At 41.0% G+C, this 24,257-nt stretch overlaps 1 protein-coding gene across 6 annotated transcripts in view; it reads left to right on the forward strand.

Annotated features, from left to right (window-relative positions):
* Pnt (ETS transcription factor pointed) overlaps positions 1-24,257 on the forward strand; it is a 102,659-nt gene that overhangs the window by 59,241 nt on the left and 19,161 nt on the right. For all 6 annotated transcript variants that reach the window (XM_071721152.1, XM_071721139.1, XM_071721147.1 and 3 more), the window contains 3 exons: positions 10,887-11,003; positions 14,279-14,482; positions 18,900-19,163. In XM_071721152.1, coding sequence (XP_071577253.1) covers positions 10,887-11,003; positions 14,279-14,482; positions 18,900-19,163 — 585 coding nt within the window. The remainder of the gene's footprint in view (positions 1-10,886; positions 11,004-14,278; positions 14,483-18,899; positions 19,164-24,257) is intronic.

The raw sequence follows: 24,257 nt of genomic DNA on the forward strand, positions 1-24,257 counted from the left end.
ATCTCGTAAGGGTTAGCTGATAGCCGTAAGAGTTCCACTGAAGAATATTGCGCGATTCCAAGTCATTATCTGTGCTTATTTTTTTTTTATTTATATATATTGTGAATATGATCAATATTGCAACCCAATTGTGAAAACGACACTTATTGGCATATCGTGTAAGTTGCGCTGGATGAAACTGAATGAAAACCGCAACATTTGTTGATAAATATAATCCAAGATTTTTACGGCGTTCAGTGAATTAATTTAGACTCATGTTTTATTCACAATTCGTGGTACTATGCTTAGTCACAACGCGTTATCCAGAAAAAAATGAGATCAGAGTGTTTCGTAAGTAGCTGAGGACAGCAAAGTGGTTGTGATCTAAAACGATAGGAAATTTGTCTCATTGAAACAAATTATGTTATGTTTCGTTCAAACATAGCAAGAGAAATTATGTCTCACTGAAACAGCATATCCTTTATACATCTGTAATATAACTGCACTAAGAAACTTTAGTTGTTAAACTATTAATTAATAAATAAAATATTGATAAAAAGTTTGTGTTTTTTACTAATATTTTAACACAAGTTTTTTATTAATATTTTATTTAGTGACAATTACAGAAATCGAGCTTTGCATAATAACATTTTAAATAATTACAATATTAGCGCTAATGTATAATAGGTATATTATAAGTATGAAAATCGAAAGAACATCTATTAAATGTAGGACATGTTTCTCGACACTCGCATAGTCTGCGATGGTATAGCTGGGGGGTGATATATAAATGTGGTCCGTGCTCGGGCCACGCGCACGCGTCCCATTTCCGGAAATGAAGACTAACCCTGACTCTGACATTGGAGACGACGCCGTGATCGTGCCAACGTGATTAACACAAACGTGACTTAGTTTCCGACAGATTGTAGCAGATGTCATCGTTGCTCGCGCGCGAACATAATCCGTACTGTTCGTATGGACTTCCTGCAGTTGGGAGGACTCGCCGCGAGGGTATTCAGATTTTGATTTATTGTAACGAGATACACCGGCTAATCAGGGTGATAGAGAGGGATAGGGCAGAGTTGAATTAGGTAATTAAAGTTATTAGACATAATACCTAAGTTAATTTATTTTATTGCTGTACAGTTGATGTACAATTAATTACCTTAAAATTAATAATCGTTTTCGTATATATTTCACATAACCATATATATAATAATTAACATTCTGGCACATTAATCTTTTAGTTACAAACGTTGCATACGTTTAAAAGAAGAGGGACATTTCACAATAAAAGCAAATAACTCCTTACATAAAGAATTGATAACAGTTTCGTGCAATTAACTTATGGCATTGCTTTGTTAGTAAAGATTAGTGTAAAAATAATAAGGCTAATATATTGTAATCGCAGTGCTTTTCCATCTGATTTCAAGGAAGCTTTTCAACTTTTAATTTTCAGTTCTGGAATAATTTTTTTGCGGGCACAGGTATATTAAAATTATTGAAATACGGACATATCCCGGAAAAATCTTACTCGCTACAAGGCTCATCTAAGAGTCCGTACAGTCGAGCAGTTTCCTACGGCCTCCTGTGTGCGATCCTTAAGTAGGGGATCTGTCGAGCGAGTAGCTGCTGCTATTCGACGATACTTCCTGGCAACCGGTTTCGAGGCAACTGCTTGATCCGTTTTCTTCTACTTGCAGATATCGCAAGTAGAGCTCTTACTATTCAAAGTATTTCTGGTATTCGTATATTGGATTAATATTGACAGTGCGGTGCAAACGGCCGCGCGGCTACGCGGGTATTCCATAATACGTTTGAAGAGCGATTCGATCAAGTTTGCAGGCGAGTAATATACAACGCGGGTATATAATGAACGGGGATTAACCGCGCGGTATCGCGAGGAAAAAAAATACAAAAACGGGGCAGGCTCGTTTTGTTCAACTCGAAGAGGGCATCGACTTCGCGAGCAAGACAGTTAGGATCGTCTTCCGGAGCGAATCAGATTTTTTTCTCGATGATTTACATAACTTTTGAGTTGCAGGTAAGCGTGTAAAAAAAGAAGCGAAACACTTGAAGTTTGAGGTGAATTTAAATGCTAATGTTTCCTATTAATCATGATGTCCTTTCACTTCCATTCTTTATATCGGCGTGTCTTGACTCTCGGGGTTCGTGACGCGTTTTCTTCCAATCGACTCGACACATAAAAATTCGAGAACGTAACGAAAGTCACGTTTACTTTTTGCCAAAACAGGAAGGAAACTGTAACGACTGTCATTTTCCATATTACTCGATTGAAATATCTATATCGATTGTTACTGCTTAATCATAAATTTTACGGCGCTAAATAATTGTCAGTAAAACTGCCGGCTAAAGTATTTTCCTGCTTTTAATAGCTATGATAACGACTCGCCGCACCTTTTTTATGGCAAACAGTTATTGTCATGATTTTAACGAAAACCATAAAGAGGAACGTTTCTATAACGGTTGTTTAAATCTAATGATCGAAGAAAGCTTTTGTAGCTCACTTAAGAGATATTCCAAGAATTTAGTTGTCATTAAGCCGAATATTCTTCTGTGCTATAATTCGAAGTTTAAAAGAGCTTTGAAGAAGATTTTGGCAAGATTCTCTCATCACAAAATTCCGAATGATTCTTATTTTAAAATCTATATTTGGAAGAATCTCGTACGATATCTTAAGACAATTGCAAACGCAATTTAAAAACGCATCTTATTTTAATATAGACGTATAGACGTATAGCAAATGGATATCATTTGAGAGACTAACTGCTAAAGTTACGAAAGGTGCCGCAATTTTAAATCGCAATTCGGATTATCCGAATAAAAATTCGGAAATTTGCAATTCGTCACTATATCGATTACAGTTGTCTGAAATATTTACAATGTTACACATTTATAAAGTTGATCCGCTTAAGCGAGCGCGCTAAATGAAATTACTGATAATTGCGCGAAATGAGAAAGTAGACACTTTGTGGCGCGGCACGCCATGGCGCGACGCACCGAGGCATAATGCAGGCAACGTAGTATTTCAATAATTCATTTCGTGGAAGTAGTAAGATTACACGGACGCTACAGACAGTGATTCTAACTTTCATTGTCAGTGCAATGACATAAGCATTGCGTTGCAGCGCGCCGTCATTGCTTTCGACTGACACGCGTACGAATTGTACGCCGCATTACATACGCAAGAAAACAAGTCGTTTCCCGTTCGATTGTTACGTCAAGCAAATTGTTTGCTTAGAAGAATCGAGGAAATCGTTTGGCGTAACAAGACTTTTGTCAGAAATTAAGAGAATTAAAAACCATTTCGACCATTACGATATTTTTTTTCTCGATAAATCAAACTATTATAGTTTAATTCTAAATTTGAGCGTCGTGTAACATAAATCAATCTCTTTGTGTACATTCCGTGCAGCACGTGAGCTATAATCCGGCCGATTTATTTCTTTTCATTGATTCTGTAATTGTGTGAATTATGCAACTGCGATTACGAATTACGCAATGAAAATCCGTCGCAATAGCGCCTCGAATATTCATGGCACTGGGCGCGCACGTCGAGGTAAAAACGTAAAACCATAAAACGAGACATTACACATCCCCCAATGCCCTTCTATTAATATCCACCCGTATTTCAAAGTCAGTCAATCATATCCCGAACTGATTACCCCGAGCAATTCCGTATCGATCCAGTTGGCGATTGTTGGCGCTATTCGTGGGTTTCGGTTCTGCGAATAATTCGAATTGCTTTTGCCATGGGACACGCTTTCTTGATCTATAAATACAAGATATTACAATTCATTGTTTAAATAACACTAATTTGCATTTTATTTTTATTCGCCTCTAGAATAAAAAGAGAAAAATTAACATCGGGTTTTAGCAGTTTCCGCGCACACAGTTGCGGAGAATAATTTCCGCGTATATTGATTGTAATTTACAAAGTATTTCCGAGAGGATTTTGTGAGAAGATCTTTGCGAGATATGAATGAAAGGCGACGCGACGCGACGCGCGTGTCTGCTCGTATGTATTTGTCCATGTCCACAGCAGTGCGATCAGCGAATGGCTTGACCCGATTATAGCTATATATACATCAAAAAGTCTCGCATCTGGCGAAGATGTGCCGCGAACAACTGCAGAACGTTATCTTGGTTCCGGTTTCAAAATGACGGCTGTTTAGCTCCCTCAAACACTCGTAAAATCTAATGTGTGGAGTCCAAAGTGGCGCACTTTCTCTCACACGTAGACGTTAAATAGGCCAAATTAATTGTAAGAGGAACGCCCGTTCCTTTCAATATCGCGACATTAAGTTTAATGAATATTTGTAAGCTTCAGATGAACGCGACGAAACGAGAAGTGACGGTAATGTGCGTGCAATTGTTCACGGCGACCGAATCCGATGTCTGATTTTCTCAACATTTGAAATTAGCTCCGTCCCCTGACAGTTACAAAAAAAAGCACATACACACGTACTTATAATCTCAATTTGTAACGGAATGCTGAATATAACAAATTAGGCCAACTCTCAAATGTTGTAGAGCAACTTCTACACAATATCGGCTTCGCGCTGCTTTTACGCCAGTTTCACAACGCAATATTGATCTTACTTATTGGTTTTATATTGATTTCACAGCGCAATGGGTTTTGCATTGGTTTTATACGACTTTCACACGTAATCGGAATCACATTTGCGTAGTTATTATAGTTCACCGGCGGCTATGTCGGTCACGTTCGACGACGATGCATTTGCGAGTACGAATAGGAACGGCATGTAACAACGGCTCGACCACTAAAGGGAAGGGGATCGTGGCGGGGCGGGGCGGTGCGGTACGGTTTTTCCAGGGAGAAAAAGCAACGATAAAACTCTGATATAAATGGATTCACAGAATCTGAGCGCGCGCGAGAGTAGCTAATCAGCCGCGGAACGATAATTGGTTCGCGGTCCACGATTCTCGACGCGATGCCGACGCTATACTATGCTGGCTGTTAACTTGTTTTATATATGCATGTGAATCGTTAACCAAATTGTCGCCAGAGTATTGGTTACGGTGGGACTGGTGGGAGGCTACCCAGGAAGTCGACCAAGGCATGCGTCGCCGTTATCATGGAGAACACTCTATCACGTTCACCGTATCACGGCAAAACACGCTTCGCAGTAATCGGAGTAGTGGGTAACAATGCTATGGTGTTACCACGCAGAACGATTTCTCTCATCTCAAAGAGTTAGTGAAAGATCTATCTCACCCAAACAAGCCCCAGAGACATCTATATCATTTAGGAAAAATATTTACTTAGCTTTCTCGTCTCTTCAGACGAGAGTCTTTACGATATCTTTTAAATATTTTATCTGTGTTAGCTATGCTAATTGATCATATTTGTTTTCATTCTTTGCTTCTTATTCATTTTGGAGCAGCTTAGATGCTGATGCTGCATGTAATCAAATCTCATTCCTTAATTAATCTAAAATGTATTTTATATTTGAATAGCAAATACCATTAAAATCAAATAAATTAAAATAAAATTCAAAAATTTTCGCTGAAAGTTGTGAAAGTTTTGGAAGAAAAATCGTCAAACGATATGACTTTCACGCTTGTGTCGCGAGGTTTTTGTTCAGCGGAGCGTAGTTGGTAGCGCGAATTAATTGGTACGGACAACGATGGCAAATTGCGCGGAGATTACTTACGACTAATTATGGAATCCTGCCCCTGTTATCTCGGCGAAACACGCGGTTTCGCGATAATCGTCGGTTAACAATGACGCTACCGCTCGTTACCATCGCGCGCTCACTATCAACTGCCGCGTGCAACAAGGACTCCCTTCCTTCTCCCCCGTTCCTCGGCGCGATTTATCAGCGCCGGCAACCGACCGTTCTGCGATTGCGATATCCCGTTGTGGGGGATTACCATCGCCAGTCCTAGTGCCTCTCCTTGAATTTTTCAGAACCCCAATGAGCTGATAATCTCGGTTTGTCAGCCGCCAGCCACCCCGCGCATGATAATTCGCGGTTATGATAACGTACCCTGGAATCACTGACGCGCTATCGACTCCGAGACACAAAGCGCTCCGTTTTCAACACGTTTGACCAACTACGCATTATGAAAGTTAATTGCTTTCGCGTTGTCGATATCTAAGTAGCTCCCGATCTCGATAAGAGTATCAGGGGAAAGTCTTACTCCGGAGAGAGAGAGACCTCTCTTGATCGATAAATACAACATAAGAATTGCAAAATTATTTTACGAATATTATAAAATCTGTACAACTATCATTCGAGTTCTCGTGAATTTCACCAATTTTATATTCTTCCGATACCCGAAACTAATTTCTTATGAAATTGTTATCGCTGAGACTTGACTTAACCGTAAAAGTCCTTTATTTACAAATATGTAGCAGTGATCGAGTATTATTTAGACACCGCATGCGGATAATATCTCCTATCTGACTCACTCGCGCGTCGTATTTGTACGCCTTAGGAGAGCATAGAGAATTCTGCTTGCTTCCCCGAGGGCTTCTTATACGGGATGAATGGCCTTACAGCCTAGTCACGCCGATGCAAGGCGATGCGATGGATGAAACCAAACGTGCGCGGGAGAGCCACCGACCGGAGCAACAGGTGTATACCACAGAAAGTCGGGTCGGTGGCACGCCGATACTAACACGTGCTTGTACTTGCGCTCGTACATAGTTCGGTTTCAGTGCGACATACAACGGACGTTGCGTCGTTATGTCTCCAACCGCTAATTCATCTCGCGACATGCCATTTTAATTTCTGTCAGTCTTAACGTACGTGGAGTGAAGCCAAACAAAGTTGTCGTCAAACTTCCGGTTGGATAATCAGAATCTTATCGAAAATACTTTATCTACTACAAGTAGTAGATTACAAAAGTTATGCACTTGAGAGTTGTTTTTATCGCTGATTATTATCAATACCTATTTTTTCGGGATTATCGATCGTCGAGGGTTATCGATACCTAAGATCTTCGCGAATTATATTCGTAATAATATCCGCAAGCCTTGCGATTACAGTTTTTGAGCATATAAAATAAGAGCGACAGACGAATTTGGAGACGCGCAGTTTGCTCAGAGCAGCTGCCGCAGTTGTTTGGTTGCCGAGTATTCTTGAGGTGTAGAGTGTAGAGGAAAGAGGGATAGGCCAGAAGACGTTGGTAGCACGTGCCTCGTGTCGGCTTTACTCGTGAAGGTTACACACTCACCCTAGCATATTCCAGATGGACGGGAGAAAAAAAAATCTCCTTATAAACAACCGTGGAGCTTAGGTTTGGAGCTGCTTTCATATGACATAGAATGTTCGTTCGACTTGATTATCCTCTTTCAAAACCGTAGGATTCGTAACAATTGTTATTATTTTAATTATTAAGTATTCTTTATTTACATTTTAGCATTTTATTTCTTTTTTCTTTCTTTTTTAGAACGATATCATCAGCATTAATGTTTAATAACATAAATTATCATTTATATGTATCTTCAGTACATATACAAATAAATAATTAGTGATTACTGTAAAATTAAAAACAATTAAAATTATTAGAATCGTTGAACGAATATTTCAAGCATTAATTCGCTTTTTGTAAGTGAAAGAAGTTGCAGAAGCGGGAAGATATTGATTGCATTCTTTCTATATCTAGGTTGCATTCCGATATCAGCAACTGTCAGTACTGAAAATATCTACAGTATACGTGACGAAAAATATAGATTTTTAAAACTGACAGTGAATATCGGAATGCACCCTTAGTACATTCGTGGTTGGAATATAGTTGCAACACGTTTTTTAAATAAGTTTAGGAACGCGCATTTAGATTTAAAATGAGAATATTGCATATAACCTTCGCTTATATGCAATGGGTAGTAATGATATTGTCAAACATGCACATACAAATGTGTAGCATACATTGAACTATAAATATTATGTGCCGCGAGAAATCTGTAATAAGGAAGTAGTTCTCATTCTGAATCTAAATTCACGTTCCTAAACTCATTTAAAAAAAAGTGTTGCAACTACTCTGATCACGAGTGTACACAGAAAAAAAAAGAAGTATCAGATCAAGACTTATATACGCAAGATTAATTCGTAATTTTAAAATGATGTAAGTATATATTGCGTTAAACGAAGAAAACTTGCTTGAAAGTCATTTATATATTTCTACCAAGATGCAAGAGTACCAAGAAAAAAAAGCTGAAATGATAAGTTGAAATTCTTATAAGAATATTATAGATTCTTGCATACATGCAAGTATATAAGTCTTAATTTAACACTTCTTTTTTTCTGTGTAGACTATAATAAGAATCCTTTATATTTCATAACGTATCCCATCTATTGCTATTCTGATATTTAGATTTTACAGTAGTCTCGTAAAAAAAGTTACGAGATAAATTTTTGAGATATTTCGACATTTGAAATATCTCGTCATTCATTTGCTGAAACCCGAGACAGAAATGTTGTCTCTTAACGTTGCACCGATAAGCAACGTGTATTCACAGTTATAATTTCTTTCTTTTCTACAGGTTATCTCGTTTATTCTGCAGAGTGTGTCTAATTAAGCGTATCTAATTATTCCCAACTACACGCGCGGACTTTAAGGTTTAACTAAGGTTAGATATCGGATAAAGAAAATATTTTTGTCGGCTGGCATTAATTGCTCGGAGAACGTATATAACTTGGTCATTGCGCCGATCGTCCGCAAGTAACGTAAGCCTATGCAAATTTATGTTGAACGTGTCGGGGGTCAAATGCCATCTGGGTCGCGGGCCTCGGGTATTTTAAATTTCCATTCGATTAAGTAAAAGATCGCGCTCCGTCTAACCCGGCATCGATCGATCCGATCGGTAAGCCAAATGCGTTTTATAAAGAAACAAGAAGAAGATTGGAAAAAAAAAAGGAAAACTCGTTAATCCGCGATGCATCAACTTGCAGCACCTGCCAGCGAACGTATCGCGATATCTCGATCTCTCCGTTATATTCAGGCTACAAATGATATACTACGGATACGACCGTTCTGATTTATAACGCAATGTGCCCATATAAAGCTTTCTAGAATAGTCGCGAAATCTACGAACGCGATACCTAAAAGCTCGATATATATGTATAAGCTCGGATTTTTATGCGCTTAAATCGCAGACTTATACTTCTTTACTTTGCATATGTGTTGTACAATCTGGGATAAATTTTTCCTTAACGCCTTAAAATATAATGATTTTGAAACTAGCCAAATAAAGTCTCACAAGTAGGTATCTCACATGTTTATTTTGAAACTATAATTTCTATGTCCAAAGAACGATGCAAAAACGATGTGAATGTCGTAATTTTTAGTGTATAACTCGTATATTTATAAAATTAATATGAAAGTGAGAAACTATTTAGAGTATTTATCAAGAGAAATGCAGAAAGAGAAATTTTTTTTATATTATTGCATCAATATAAGTTATCACGTCAATCGTCAAAATCATATTTTCTTAATTGAATATCTTCGAAAAGAAGGATCTTCTCACGCAATATATTTTTACAGCAAGAAATCACCTGGTTATCATTTATGGAAGCGGTTGAATAAATTTTTTTTGTTAATAATAAATCGGCGTGACGGATCGAAATGCATAATCCTGAGCGTCGCGCGCAATATCGTGAGCCGCGAGTCGATTATACGCGGCGTTCTCGCACGAGCGACGTATAGCGTAGAGTTGCAGACGTCGTTCCTGCGAAACTTCGTCCCTTTGAAATTCCACTCGCGTGGCCGCGCCGCGGTTGCGCCGTTGGCACGTGAATTTTCAATAGATCTCCTCGCACCCGAGACGCACCGCTCGCTCGTTCGTCACGCATTTGAACGGCGTCGGCGGGACGGGGCCTATCTTTGGGCTACGCGACCGGGTGCAATTTCGGACGCGTCTTACATTCGACGATGCTCACAAATACAAGCTCCTTCCATTAAAATCTTCTATAAATACGTTTACAGATTTTAAAAGAATATTTTTCTAAGCATTTCAAGCATTATATTAACGTTATTCGTTATCAATGCAGCATATCTTGAATAAATTGAAATTTCTAACTAAAATTCCTCGTGCTACAATCGCGTAGCTACTAATGGACGAAGCGTCCCGATATATCGTTATATCTCTCCGCGGAGATGGCGAGAACGATTGGGTGCCGTGAAGTGCCGTCTTTCGTTCTACGCCGTAGAACAAGCGCAGCAACGACGACGACGGCGGCGACGGCGACGGCGACGGCGATGCACCTGCCTGCGCTGGCGGCAGTTGCACCCCTCTTTATGACGATGCCTATCTAAGATGGCTGTGTGTGCCCCCTTCGTTTCGCTTTTGCTCGCCTCGCCGTTGCTCCGTGCCCCGTTGCTGGTAGCCGTGCGCGCGACACCTGACGCACGTACGCGCTCCGGCGCTCGTAAAACGCGCGCGCTCGCGCACACCACACGTGGGGCATACACGCGGCTTGCACGCGAGCGCGCGCACCTCGCCTCGCCTGTGAGAAGCGACATTAACCCGCCTTCTCACACATACGGAAAGCGCTACACGCGCTTAAGCTCCTCTTCCCCGTTTTACCTCGTCGCCGCCTCTCGACTCTCGTTCGACCGGCCGACCCGGCGAATCCGTTTCAATGTGCCTTTATTTTAAATAAAGGCGTGCTACTATTAGCTCTCTGTCGCGGGAATCAACACATTGGCGTATCGCTAACTCTCGTTATTGAACACTGGTCGCACAATTTGTACCAGATTCGTATATGCGCGGAATTTTTCTCAGTCGTTTCGAGAAATTCAGATAGAATGCAGTCTAAATGCAATCACGAGTATATTTATATTTAAGTATATTCTTTCAGTTTAAGTTATTTAAGTGTATTTATATTCAGTGTCTTTTTATATTTTTTTTATAGATATACCGGCGCAAGTGCCGCCGTTAACACCTGGGACCAACAAGAAAATGACCGAGGCTCTGGAGGCCTCCTTCGCATCTTGGGAAAAGGAGCGACTCCGCCTGAATATAACTAAAGGTCAGCTTTTATTCTCACTACTCTTGATTATACTTCTTCGTGATTACTCTTATAATCGTATCACTTTTTTTCTCGTAAAATTGCATAATTACAAAGCGTCACGTAATCATAAAGCGTGCTTTTACGTCGGACGAATGTGTCGAATGCATCCAGTTGCGAAAGTTTCTTTATTATAAAATTGTAAAATCTAGATAGTTAGACTATCGTTAATTGAAATCCGCTTGACGGTCGCCGTGATTTCAAGTAGATCAAATCTTTTGACTCGTAACAATAGTAATCTTATGAACGCAAACAATGTTTTCTGATTTTTCATACTGGTTTATATGATCCGGAATTTATGATCCTTGTACCGCCTCACCGCGCAAGTTGTTAAAAAATCGCTGCGGGCGCACAGAAGGGGAGAAAACACACTCACACACGCATGCACGCTCGCACATTCGTACGTTCGTATTTGCTTGCTTGCGTGCGTGCGTGCGTGCGTGCGTGCGTGCGTGCGTGCGTGCGTGTGCGAGAGGAGCGCGTAGACGCGGGTGCGCGCGATGTGACGCGATGTGCGACGAGGCGGCCGGCGATGTGCAGGAATTGTGAATGTGATGTTGATGGTTCTGATGGGGAGCCGATGCCACACATCCGGTATGCGCATTCAGAGCCACGCGGGTGTGACGTTACTTCCGGTCTACATGCCCCGGGTTCGTACCCTCCAGGCCAGATCACCTACAGTCTGACCTCCGTGAACCGAACGAGCAACCTCCACTGCTCCTCTTGCCATTTCACTTCGAGCCTGAGACCGCCGCGTCGCGATCCCTGAATCTTTTATTTTTCAGAAAACATTAAAGCATCATTAATAGCACGTATTAAAAAAAAAAAATTTACAAAGATTTACTTGACTCTAGCGAAATTAGCTCCTCTTCGCGAAAAATGATAACAAAATTTTTAGTATATAATTAATTAAAAAATTAGAAGTTAAAGCTAGGAATTTGAGTGTCCTTCGTAGACATATTTAATAGATTGCGCTAAAAAATCTATCTATGCGTCTAAAATCTGTCAATATCTATTGTGGCGTCGAAGAATATATATACGAATATATACGAGAACGCGTACGCTTACTATAAAGAAGACGCAACTTGCATTCACAATTACGTTCTGACGCGTCATATCGCATTCGCTATTATGATTTATTCAGAATCTATCTCCCTTTTGAATAATAAATACCATCGTAAGGATGCTTCGACGTATAAAGATGGATACTTTCAATCCTCGCGAGTCTCAATATCTTTCATATGTTATGATAGACTTCAGTTGCAATCAAGATATATCTAAATCGATCGATCGGTCGATTTAGATATACCGCTATCTCGAAATCACAGACGTAATGTCGGATTTAAGGCGGCATCTGCTCGTTATCTATAGAGATCGAATATCCAGATGCACTCGAAGTTTTACTATTTACATTCTCCAATATCGTAGCGGCAATCAAATATACAATTGGCAAATATCAACATTGTCCAACTCAGCCGTTTAGTGTTTAATTGATGAAAACGGAAAGGAAAAAAGGGGAATATATATATACAAAATAATATATTGATAATGAGGATCTATTATGCATGCAGCGATCGACCAGTAACAGAGAATACGTGTGCAGCGCGCGAGCGTGGACTTGTGTTCGAATGCGAGGCGAGAAAGAGAGTGTAAAGTCTGCTAACAACGCTTACGAGAAATAAGTTGGGCAAATATCGGTACGATCCTCAAACATCGGCGGTCGCTTTGAACGTGCCGTGCCATTGCCGTTAGACACTCTTGTTGCCTTGGTACTCGCTCAACTTTTTCTTCCTATATTTATATTCTATCCTACGCGAAAGACGTCAATTCATTTCGTACTTTATCGATTCCGCGAATAACGTCGCCCACTCCGTCGTGCAGTCCTATCTATTTTTGAATTTGCATTTGTGTCACGTATTAAAAATCTTATATATTTATATGTGGATGCCAGGAAAACCCTCTACCGTCGCGTCGAATTCATTATCGTTCATTTGCATTGCACCCTTATACATAAAGCGATTTTATTCAGGGAGGGGACAGGACGAAAAATTCATTTCTATTAGAAATATTATTTTTATGAAAAAATTAGAGAGAGTTGTCGTTATCATTTCTCGAAGATAACCATCGTGCAATGTGACAAAACTATTTTTATCGTGTCTTCTGTCGTATCTTGAGTATCTTCTTTTAGATTCTCTTTTATCTCCTGCTTGATATTGATTTTTTCTAAAACAAAATTTTTGGAAATACTGCTATATTTAATTAAAATTTATGCGTATTTTAATAATGTGTATAGCATATATTTTTAATAAAACGGTGTTCTATTTTCTTTTTATTTCTTTTTTGTATTATAAAAAGAACGTACATTTTCAAATATTATTGCGCTTAACTTATTACAATGATGTAGAAACGTAAAAAGACAAGTATATGTAGGGTGTTCTGAAAAAAAAAAAATAATAATAAAAGAAGAATTAAATTTTGACTTTTACGCCCACTCGACATTTTTTTCGGAACACTCTGTATTTCGGCCTCTCTCTTCGGGAACTTTACGAGGCTAGACTTCAGATTCGAAACCTCTTGCTCGCATCATTAGTGTTAAAGGACGTGGTAAAGGCTACGAGATTGTGCGAGCAAAGCTATATACATTAGCGAGTTGCTACGTTGGCAACTCCTGTTTGCATTATGAGCCCAACTGTACTTTTACGCAGCGAGATACCACGAAACAATGCAAGACACGCGTGCAAATATGGGCGCGCACCTCAAATGGGACATTCCGATGTTTCTCGGTATTGCTTCCACCAAAGATGGTCGGCCTGGGCTCCGACTAACGATCGCGCCGTCACAAACGTCGACGTATGTTCGACGTTTTTTCGATATATCTTTCGGCCGTCCGAACGAGCTCGCTCTCAGATGACCACGGATAAGTAAAAATCTTTGTTTTGGAAGTTTAGAGTAAAGTCCAAATGTCACCCTCCCTGATAATTTGAGAAATTAGAAGCAATCGCTGTCTAAACAATGAGACGATAACTCAAGCGATAACTCGTTTTCTGTTCTGCATTCAATAAAGATGAAGGGATAATCGATTTTCTGGCATTCTGATATCGATGAAAAGATTTGTTATCGCCAGGCTCGCAGAGCCTGGCGATAAACGGTCATCGGTTCGGGAATACGACTCGCCGAGATTGTTGCTAGAGGGCAATCCGGTCCTTATTTTTGTTTTCTTTTCTTTTTTCTTCCAGACCCGAGGCAATGGTCTGAAGCAGCTGTTGCCCACTGGTTGCACTGGGCTATCAGGGAATTCTCGCTGGAGGGTGTGGCGATGCAGCCGTGGCAGCACATGACTGGGAAACAGATTTGTGCCATGGGGAAGGAATCCTTTCTAGCACGTGCCCCCGCCTTCATGGGCGACATCCTGTGGGAGCATCTCGAGATCCTGCAAAAAGGTGCGTGTTCCTCATACGAACGGCGCTATCGGGTCCGTCAGTCTACCTCGAACATCCCCTACCTCGAGTATCCGATGAATCTGATGAGCGATTATTTTATCTCAATCCTCAAGATATTTTTAATAAGCGTAATATATAAAATCTCTCTTAACGAGAATTTGTGCGAGGAAGCCTGATGAGACAGATTATAATAATAATGCGCTACTCGACCGGACATATGACGCCTCGATTAAACACTGCCATGAGTCACATACTGTCAACTATTAGTGACATTACGTGATAATTATGTGATGATTATATTATTAGGAATGGCTACTGATAATAATCTATTATATCGTAAAACAATTCCGGTAATTATTATTTATTCTGAACTATTATTCTACCGCGAACATTTTTCTAGTCACCTTATCTCCGGACCGTCAACGTGAAGAAGTTTCTATAATACAGACATTACAGTGCATGAAAAATTTTTTAATTAAATCGAGTAACGATTAACAATTAACATAATTTAATTTTATTAGCATGGAGAGAATGATTAACAATTCTTATATCGTGCAATATTTCTGGCGTACGAAAAAAGATTTTTTCCTGTTAAAAATAAAACATTGCGACAAAAGTTAAACATCGCGATCGATCTTGTGTTTCTTACACGCTGGATGCCCACCGATGACCCCGGTGTCGCGAATCCGGGGTTAATCGCGCAAGAAACGCTCGTACGCGCTACGAACTTTTTACGACGGACACCATCCGTCGCCGTCGACAAAACCGATCGAATTTCCGTAAAATCGCGATGTCATGGCGCAGCGTACGAGCAAAAGGACTCCGGCGAACAATGACGGGGGCGATGGGGCGGTGCGCGCGGGTGGTGGCCATCTCTCTCTTCTCCTCCACCTCCTCCCGTGTCACTCTCCCGTTTCGTAGCGTTGAATCGAACCCCCCCCGTTTTTACCTCGCACGCAGCGCGAAGAGAATGAAGCGGAGGAGAAGAAAGACAGAGCACCATAGAAACTCTCATCCCGGATATCCGCCGAAAACGGTGCAGCGCCATTGCCGCGGCCACTTAGACGCTTTTTCGGGGGGGCTGTACTCGCGTGCACCAAAGAATTCACTCGAATTTCGATCTCGCGTACCGTCAATGGCCGAGCCTCGATTCGGCTGGTCCCTCCTATTAGATTCCCCGTGCCCTTTTATGGTACGTGCGCTCAAAACAGCAAGTCAAGTTCGCCATAAATGCGCCGTTCGATCGTTTTTAGATTTAACAAAAAGCACAGAAAATTCAAAGGAAAGGTACATCTATATGTCCTTGTGTAGGACGGACTGGAGCAAGTGGAGAAACGGTGCAAGTGGAAAAATATGTAATAGGAGTTTCGCTATAGATAAATTTAGGTATCTAGAATTTCAGCATAAATTTTACAAATTTTACATGTAGGTACTCCTGGCAGGGCCGATATTTTAATTAAAATCAACTTGCCACTTATTTAGACTTCTATTTTTTTCATTATCGTTTAATTTCTTTCATAAATTAGTCAACATTAATTTTATATTTACATTACGGTTATGATTTTTAGAAAGATGCAAGGATATTAATTACCTCCCGAATAATTCGACAGATAATAGAAATAAAATTAGAATGACTATATTTTTTGTAGAAGACCTACATCAGTTGTATTTTTGTATCAGTATATTAAACTCGAGCAACAGATAATCTTATCGTAAATACAATTTAATATATAATTTTCTTTTATACATTTGTCGCTAAAGTAAGTGATAAGAATATCCAACCAAAATCATTGTCTCATTAATTGTTAAATATATTAAAAACCATATCTACTGCGTGACGAAAAAACAATAAAACAATTAAGGTAGAAAAAGGAAAAAAGGAAAGATAGATACTCGGGGGGGGGGGGATGACTAAAGGGGGAGACTTAAGAAGAGATAGGAATACAGATGGAGGAACAAGGAGCTGAATAGATCGAGATAGATAAAAGCAGATCGTACGAAATGATGCGGCAGGAAGCGGAGGTTCGCTCGTGATTTAACTGCCGTTAAGTAAAACCCCGTACTTCCTTATCGATTATTCATGTCGCCTCATCATTGGCACTGAAACCTCGGCTTAATCGACTAGCGCGATCTAAGGACGACTACTAACGGTAACTCACCACAAAACTCGAGATTTGTCTCGAATACGTAATCTCTCTCCCTTGTATCGAAAGGGAGCGCGCAAATAAGCGCGAGCGAAGTAGAATTCTTAACGTTAAGCTCGGCGTTACGACATAGTTTCCCGATGAAGAATGATTTACACATTATGTGTGATTAACAACAAAACGAGTTTTATATCAATTAATAAAACATAAATCATGAATAAGCGTTAACGTAGAATTTTTTAGGAAATTATCGAAAATTGTCTAAATTTAAAAAAATTAATATTCTTTAAGTTTTTTTTATTTCTGACTTAAATTTTCGCGAGCGGCCAGGCTGCTTTTGTAAAACTACTATTACGCTCTGTTTTATTATCCACGCGTGTTGGAAATGAAGGAGAGATACGTACATAGCTGTGTGATTTTGCGGATAGCAGGCGCGACGGGGAAAGAGTCAAATAAAAGCGTCATCGTCGTCGTCGTACTTTCCACATTCCAGCCGTGCAATTTATTATTGTGCTACGATTGTGAACGATGTAGCCGGCCGCGCCGCGTGATCCCTCTGACCGAGGCGACGGTAATTTAACTGAAGCCTAGCGTGCACCCGACGCTCGTAGTCGCGACACGACGTGGGTAATCGCTTTGATTCCGCGAATGAGAACGGATGTTAGGAAACGCTCTTGCGTTGTATAAAAAAGTAGAAACTAAAAAGTTGTATCTTCCTGTCGCGGCGATACCGATCGGATTCACGGTAAAATTCATTAATGCGATGCGTTTCGCCATCGTCGAGACGAATGATCGATCTCTTTTGTACGTCGGTATCGAATGGAAACTTGGATTAATCGACAAATTTTCCCATTGCTTAATCGTGGTTAAATAATTACTTGATTAAATAAAATGTCTTTCTGCGCACGCAATTCACTTTGCGCGTTTCGACATTTATCTCGCTATAAACAATAAAGGCGCGATTTTTATTTCTCGCTTAAATCGTCGCTTAGAGAAATCTTGGGAAAATTTAATTTTTTACTCAATCTACACGAATAAATTTTTAAGCGATCTCTATTTACAACAAACGCGGGCTGTGTCTTAAATAATTTTTTCTAATATAAATCAATTTTTATTTCTGGTAATTCAAGAATTATTTGATATTTGAAAAATCAGCGGGTATACAGAAAGTTTATTTCAATTTTCTCCCCCACTGCATAAGTAATTAATAGAGTCGACAGTGCGTAAACGTGAAACCGAAGAGAGAACAGTGCATAGTGACTGTAGTAAAGATTATTTGCATATTAAAAGCGAAAAAAATGTAACAGAGTGTAGGAACATGGAAAAATAAGGAAATATTCATGGCACGTACGTCGTTTTACATTTCGAGTCTACTATTGTTCCACGAGAGTTCCTAGAAGCGTATTAGAAACACCGACGATGAATCACAGCAATGTGGCGAACATCTCCTTCGCAATACGGTCGCGATAATGATAGTGCTACTCCAGATCGTTAATTACGATTGCGATCCGCGATGCGCATAACAATCGTACTTACGGGGAATCACTTGATGACAAATAACGCAATATTTTATTCCTGTCATAATCAACACGCGCTGAAAAACTACCAGGGCACACATGCCGCCGCGATAACTGTTATCACGTGAAGATAAGGGCCTTAATTATTACGATTAACATGTTCACTGTCCATGAGGTATACGTGACCATTCATGTGTGCACGTGCACATGCACGAGGCGTACGCGCCCCGTGGACAGGGAACAAAGCACACTAGAATACAGTTTTTTTTCTTTTTTATCGCTAATGTTCTTGTTTAGTTAACGGCTTAATCAAGACTGATATACGAAACGTATTTTTTTGGAAGAAAATATTTAATCTAATTTTGCGACATTGTCAAATAAACAATTAGGATCTATATCGTTGACGCACAATTTAACTTATAAAACTCTTATGAAGAATAAAATTATAATAATCGCGGTCGAGGAAACGATTATGTAAGACAAATATCTTTTTTTGCGTTAAAACAAAATGCAAAAATGTACTAGAGATCTTTCTTAGTCAACGCACATTATTAACGTTAGTAACGAGTCATTATGTTTTTATTTTACAGTTTTTATAAAATCGCGAATGGGGTAACGTTTATAATTCCCAGACTGGTTCAAGTAACTCGGTGACAGATAGGAACGGGGGATGACGCGAGCCTAACTGCTTAACTCGCGAAGGCACACAAACAGACGTGCAGCTCGGTTGAGGATTTATCTCCGTTTTACATTTAGATGTCGACGCAGCGAAGGCCTCTCTGGAGAACGTGCCGGCGAACTCGTATGAAAGCGTATGCGTGCCAGATTTAGGTGATTTTTTGGGATACCAGGGTGGCGGCCATCAGGTGGCAACACCAGAACATAAAAACCCGTCGACGCCCGCCAATTCGGCCACCTCCAACTCCTCCGGTCCTCCTCAGAGCGGTACGCAACAACAACCCCCGATACAACCCTCTTCGGGCGCGGTGTCCCTGCCATCGAGACAGTATCATAACGATGGTAAGTCCATTTTTACTATTCCTCTCCGCCTTCCTCCGCCGCGAACAACTATTCTCGGACTTACGGGTATAGGAATCCCATTTAGGCAACAGTGACGTCTTGCGCCAGTATAGCAAATTTCTGTGAATTAATTCCAAATTTTTTGGGAGGGGATTCCCCTTCGTTGCAAAGTATCGAGGACTGGGTTTCTCTAGAGTACGAGATGAGAAGTCACGTTATTAATTTCTGTCTAGAAACGCGCGCGCGCGCGCGCGCGCGCGTGCGCGTAATTAGCGTTATCATTGACGATAGTGCCAGATGATGATTGCAACGAATCTCGCTTCCTACAGCACTCTTTCCTTTCCGATGCTGATAATTACTCGCGCGCATATGCAAGGGACCGCTAAGTTGCGCGACAAGACGGTTTTATTTATTTCCCCGATTGCAAGTACAAACGAAAGCGTGGAGGAGTTTCTCATTGTTACGTCAGGACGGCGCTGATAACATCTCTCAGGTTGGTGCGTTTGCACGTGTTGCAAACACAAACCTCTCATTATCGTCACTGTTCGTTCCTCATTTAGCATTTCTTCGTCGTCGTGCCGCGGGGTACCGCGTCGGCGACAGCTCGCGATTTCACCGGCGCGTATATATGCCTAGAAATCGAATCGTCAAACGCCCGGCCTCTCTCAGGGCTGATTGCGATACGGCTCGTTACAGCGCTCGGCACAAGTGAGAGGGTGGTCCCGGCCGTTTCGTCGGCCGAAACAAAAGTCCGAAACTCGAGAAACTCGGAGACTTTTATTAGGACCCCCATTAGTCGACGCATCTTCGGCCTTTATGTAACACTTTGTTTTGTCCATTATATTCTTCACGTAGCGCGGTAATCACGAGAGAATATTGTTGAACCTGAAAAACTTATTCTTTATTGCGGCTCGCACACTCTTGAATTCTCGGTGAATACGCCACATACATAATATCTGAATAACAAACGAACTATCCCACAATCATGTATGATAGTTCGGAGATAACATCGGAGATGATGTAAGCCGCCGGCATATTCAAACTCATTTTTTTTTCTCTTCCATTTTTCTGCGGAATTCCCTGCGGAATAGCTCTCTCGCGGTGCTATTCTATTCATTCAGAAGTTTTGTTACAATCTCTTGAATCGCGACGTCTCTCGATCGCGGCCGCGAAGCGAGAGAGAGAGAGATTACCCGGGAGGACGGTGCGTCAAGTTTTGCTGAATCTTTTGTTGAATGGACGAGCATCTATTGCGTAATGATTTTGTTATTGTACAACGCGTTGCGCAATGCGGTCGACGAGAGATTTCGCTAGCTCGTGTGCTCGAACTAAGAATCGTATTATTCACTGGTCACGAACCTAGTTTTAATTTCTTTACGGCGCGCGGGAGAACGAATTGCCGAGTGAAAATATCAACGCTAACGTTGGCGCAACGCGGTCGTATAAAATTTCTCTGTTGCGCCCGTTATGACGTGGAGAATTTTTTGCACAAGCGCGTGCGACCCAGTTTTTGTTTAACTATTAACGTTTGATCATTTATCTCTGGCTTTGACCGAGTTACTTTCGCCATATGCGCCTTATCCATTGTAAAATCAAATTCATCATTACGTGACGAATCAACTCTCCCCAAGTGCGTTTTGCACAACATATTAACGTGCCGCTGACGAAAGACCAAATAGCAACGTTCAACGTGCGTTTAACGAAACGTTTGTAACTTTTATGAATTATGCTTGAATGTATTTTAACATATTACAATAGTCGGTAAATCTGCTATTGCATTTGTGGAATTATAATGTTTCGATATTTGATGTCGCGAAATTTAAATCGTAAAATACTTACGGAGGAGTGCTAAAAAGTGCGTTTTTTAAATACAATTTGTGTTTCAATTAACTTTATCTTTCCGACTTTATTAACTTTCTTAAACCATTCAGATGATCACAGAACGCGACAGAAAATTTAAAAAGAAATTATTAATTCGATTATCAGTAATTTACTGTAATTAAAAATGTAATTAGCAATTTGAAGTCATTAACACGCGGAATTGTGATTGATAAGCACGTGGCGCAACATCTTGCATTTTCATTTCATCGTTAGGGACGTTACGAAATGGAAAGGAAAAAAAGATTCGCGTCAGAGAGGTGACTCGCAATCGCTGAACTGCGGTAGCTGAAACTGCGATTTTGCTCGCGTACTATAACTCGCGGCATTTATCAATGGGAGATAATCCCAGTCGCGCGACGTGTCGTTCCGTAATCCGTGCATCGCGTATACACTCCGCTCGCAATCGCAAGTGCGTTGATGTCGGGAGACTCGGGGAGGCACGCGCAATAGGACGACGGATGGAATGGAATAGAATGGAACGGAGAGCGGAGAGTGGAGGAGAACATTATAAAGCGAGTCTTCGTACGTATAGCGCACGGGTAACAATTACCCTGGCGAGGGGCCTTACGTCACTGCAGCAGTGACCGTGGGTGAACGAGGGAAAGTCGGGTCCTCTACACGCTCCGCCGCGGACAATAGAGACGATTCGCCCGCGCCGCCACGCTGCCCCGCACCACGCCGCGCCGCGCGTGTGTCTACCACGATATAACGCGCACGCACATACATACCTATACGCGTACGTGGACGTTAATGAATGCGCTCGTATATCTCTCATCCCGATTTCAATCGTTCTCGTCTACGTGGAAGGCAGAATGAAACCACTACCATTAGACCCGACTGACTGAATTAGCCGCTGAAAATTCTCACCGAAGGAGGAATTTTAATAACGATTTTAATTAATTTTAATTTCCCAAAAAGCAACTTAGCAAATTATAACTTTATAACGGAACAGCTCTATATTCGGTCCTTTTTGAAAATAAAACGCGTCGAATTGTGCACTGCCTCGAAAGAAGCTATACAAATAATAAATTTATTTTTATTGATACACTAAATTTATTTTTATTAATATACTATACATAAAATCAATTTAGAAGAGCAATGTATTTTTACGTATGCACTGTTATTTCTTTGAGGCGCAAATAGAAGTGCAAGAGATTGGAGAAAATCTGCCTTTGATACCTTACACTGGTACTGGCGGATTGCCAAAATATCGTGTAAAATATCAAAGGCCGATTTTTTCAGACTGTAAAAATTTGGCAAGCGCCGACTGATATTCGTTCGTGCGACGCGACGCCAAAGTGCTCCGGCTTGGCTGGTACCGTATGTACGCGTCTTACGAACGGTCGTCGTTACAAAGCGACCAACACAGACGTCTGTATAATAGACTCATTATTTCTGCTTGCTAAAGCACTGTTACGTTATGTATCACAGCTCTTCGAGGTCTCTGGTTCGACTCTCGCTTATCCTCGCTTTCGACCTCCTCGTGTCGGAACCGATGTATCGCTCTGTTATTTAGAACCGAGTCGACTCGGTACTATCTTTAATTGCACTATTAGAAACCCAGATAAGCTCTAAGATTCTTCGACGATGTTAAAATACAATATTTAACTGCGCTAATTGGACCGTTCCGCATCAAACTTGCAATGCCTCGAAATTTATTTCAATTTCAAATTTAAATGAGTAATAATATCACAATTATCACAAATTTTATACCTTTCCTTCAGTTTATTTCTCAAAGGCAAAAATTGCTCTCTGAATTCGCGTCTCTTTCTTCGATACTACAACTCAGATTATTATCGCGAGTTTGATAACAATATCGTAACATTGTACAATATTGTCGAATATTTACAGAAATAAGATATAATTTGGCTGTATTCGATTATGGCTCTCCTACCGTTTGAGTCCACGAAACCAGGTAGTAGGCCCTTAGGATGAATTTCGTGAACGTATCGACGATGATAGCGCGTGCTGTCCATGAAGACAAGCGCCAAGCTTGTCGCGTATTCATCGCTTCGTGTCACGTATCGCGCGCACGTGCACGGATCCACAAACACGCGTAACGTATATGTGCGCGTGCATATTATGCATAAATTAGCGGTAGCGAGCGCGGGGACGAGAGATCGAGAGAGGGTCGAATCCCCGCGCGCGAAAGCGACGCTCGTGTGGTTTTACCAAGCATACACGGTGTCCAAAAAAGGATCCGTGACGTCCATCGGTAGCGTTTATGGGAGAGAGGAGCGACTGGTCGGTCGTGCCAGCAAATACAATGATTATTTGTTAAGCAACCCCCGCGTAGTAACTAATGCCGACGAATTATGCGCCGTGTCTCTCTCCGTCACTTTGATTGTACTTTGTAAGCAATTTTGATTACTCGAAGTTTTCTATACATAGAAAATCGTGCGATAAAGAAAATTAATCTAAATTTTTGTTCTTTTTTTGCATAATTGACAAAGATCTGTAACTTTATCAAGAACTTCCTTCGAAGTAACATAACTCTCACAATCAAAGAAGAATGTTCTCTTCTATAAATCATAGTCAATTATATACAAATGATGGACATGTGGATTTCATAAATCGAAATTTTATCTATTCTTGAAATTTGTGCGCAAATTTCAGGATAAGAATTAATGCCTTACTTCATTTCTCGCTGCGTTTTTATGTCGAGCGCCAGAGGCCAGAGCAAATTGCACGCAGTTCCTCAAACCGGTATACTTGATATGCGATTACAGCTACGGGAAGCTTAATAGGCGCGATAATAAAACCGTATTAAAACCGCGGTAGCGCGCACTCTCGAATGACACTTAGGGCGAACGAGAGCCACGCAATCTCCCGCGTCGCGGAAGAATCTGATAATACGCGGTGTTGCGTTGCGCGAACATGCGTTAGCAGCGGCGTCATATGGTGCCACCGCGAATACCCCGAGCAGAAAGATATAAAGAGCGACTGCGTAGCGGGCTAGAAGTAGAGGCTCGCCTAGGGGTGAAGCGAATAGAAGAAGGAAGAAAGGGGCGCGCCTGCGGGGAACGCGGAGGGCCGGGGGGAGAGCGGGAGGGGTAGTTGGCACAGGTTGTATTCATTCACTCGTTCATTCATAGTTCGTACACCGCCTCGAGGGTCTACAAAGCCTCTTGCTCATTCAGAACTCGTGACACGACCGTGTGGCATACGCACGCACGTGTGCGTGCACGTACGCATGCACGTACATACGTATGT

This window comes from Temnothorax nylanderi, unplaced genomic scaffold (assembly GCF_030848795.1).
Source record: "Temnothorax nylanderi isolate EJ_2023f unplaced genomic scaffold, tnyl_v1.0 TNYL_tig0007_pilon, whole genome shotgun sequence".
NCBI classification, from domain to species: Eukaryota; Metazoa; Arthropoda; class Insecta; order Hymenoptera; family Formicidae; genus Temnothorax; species Temnothorax nylanderi.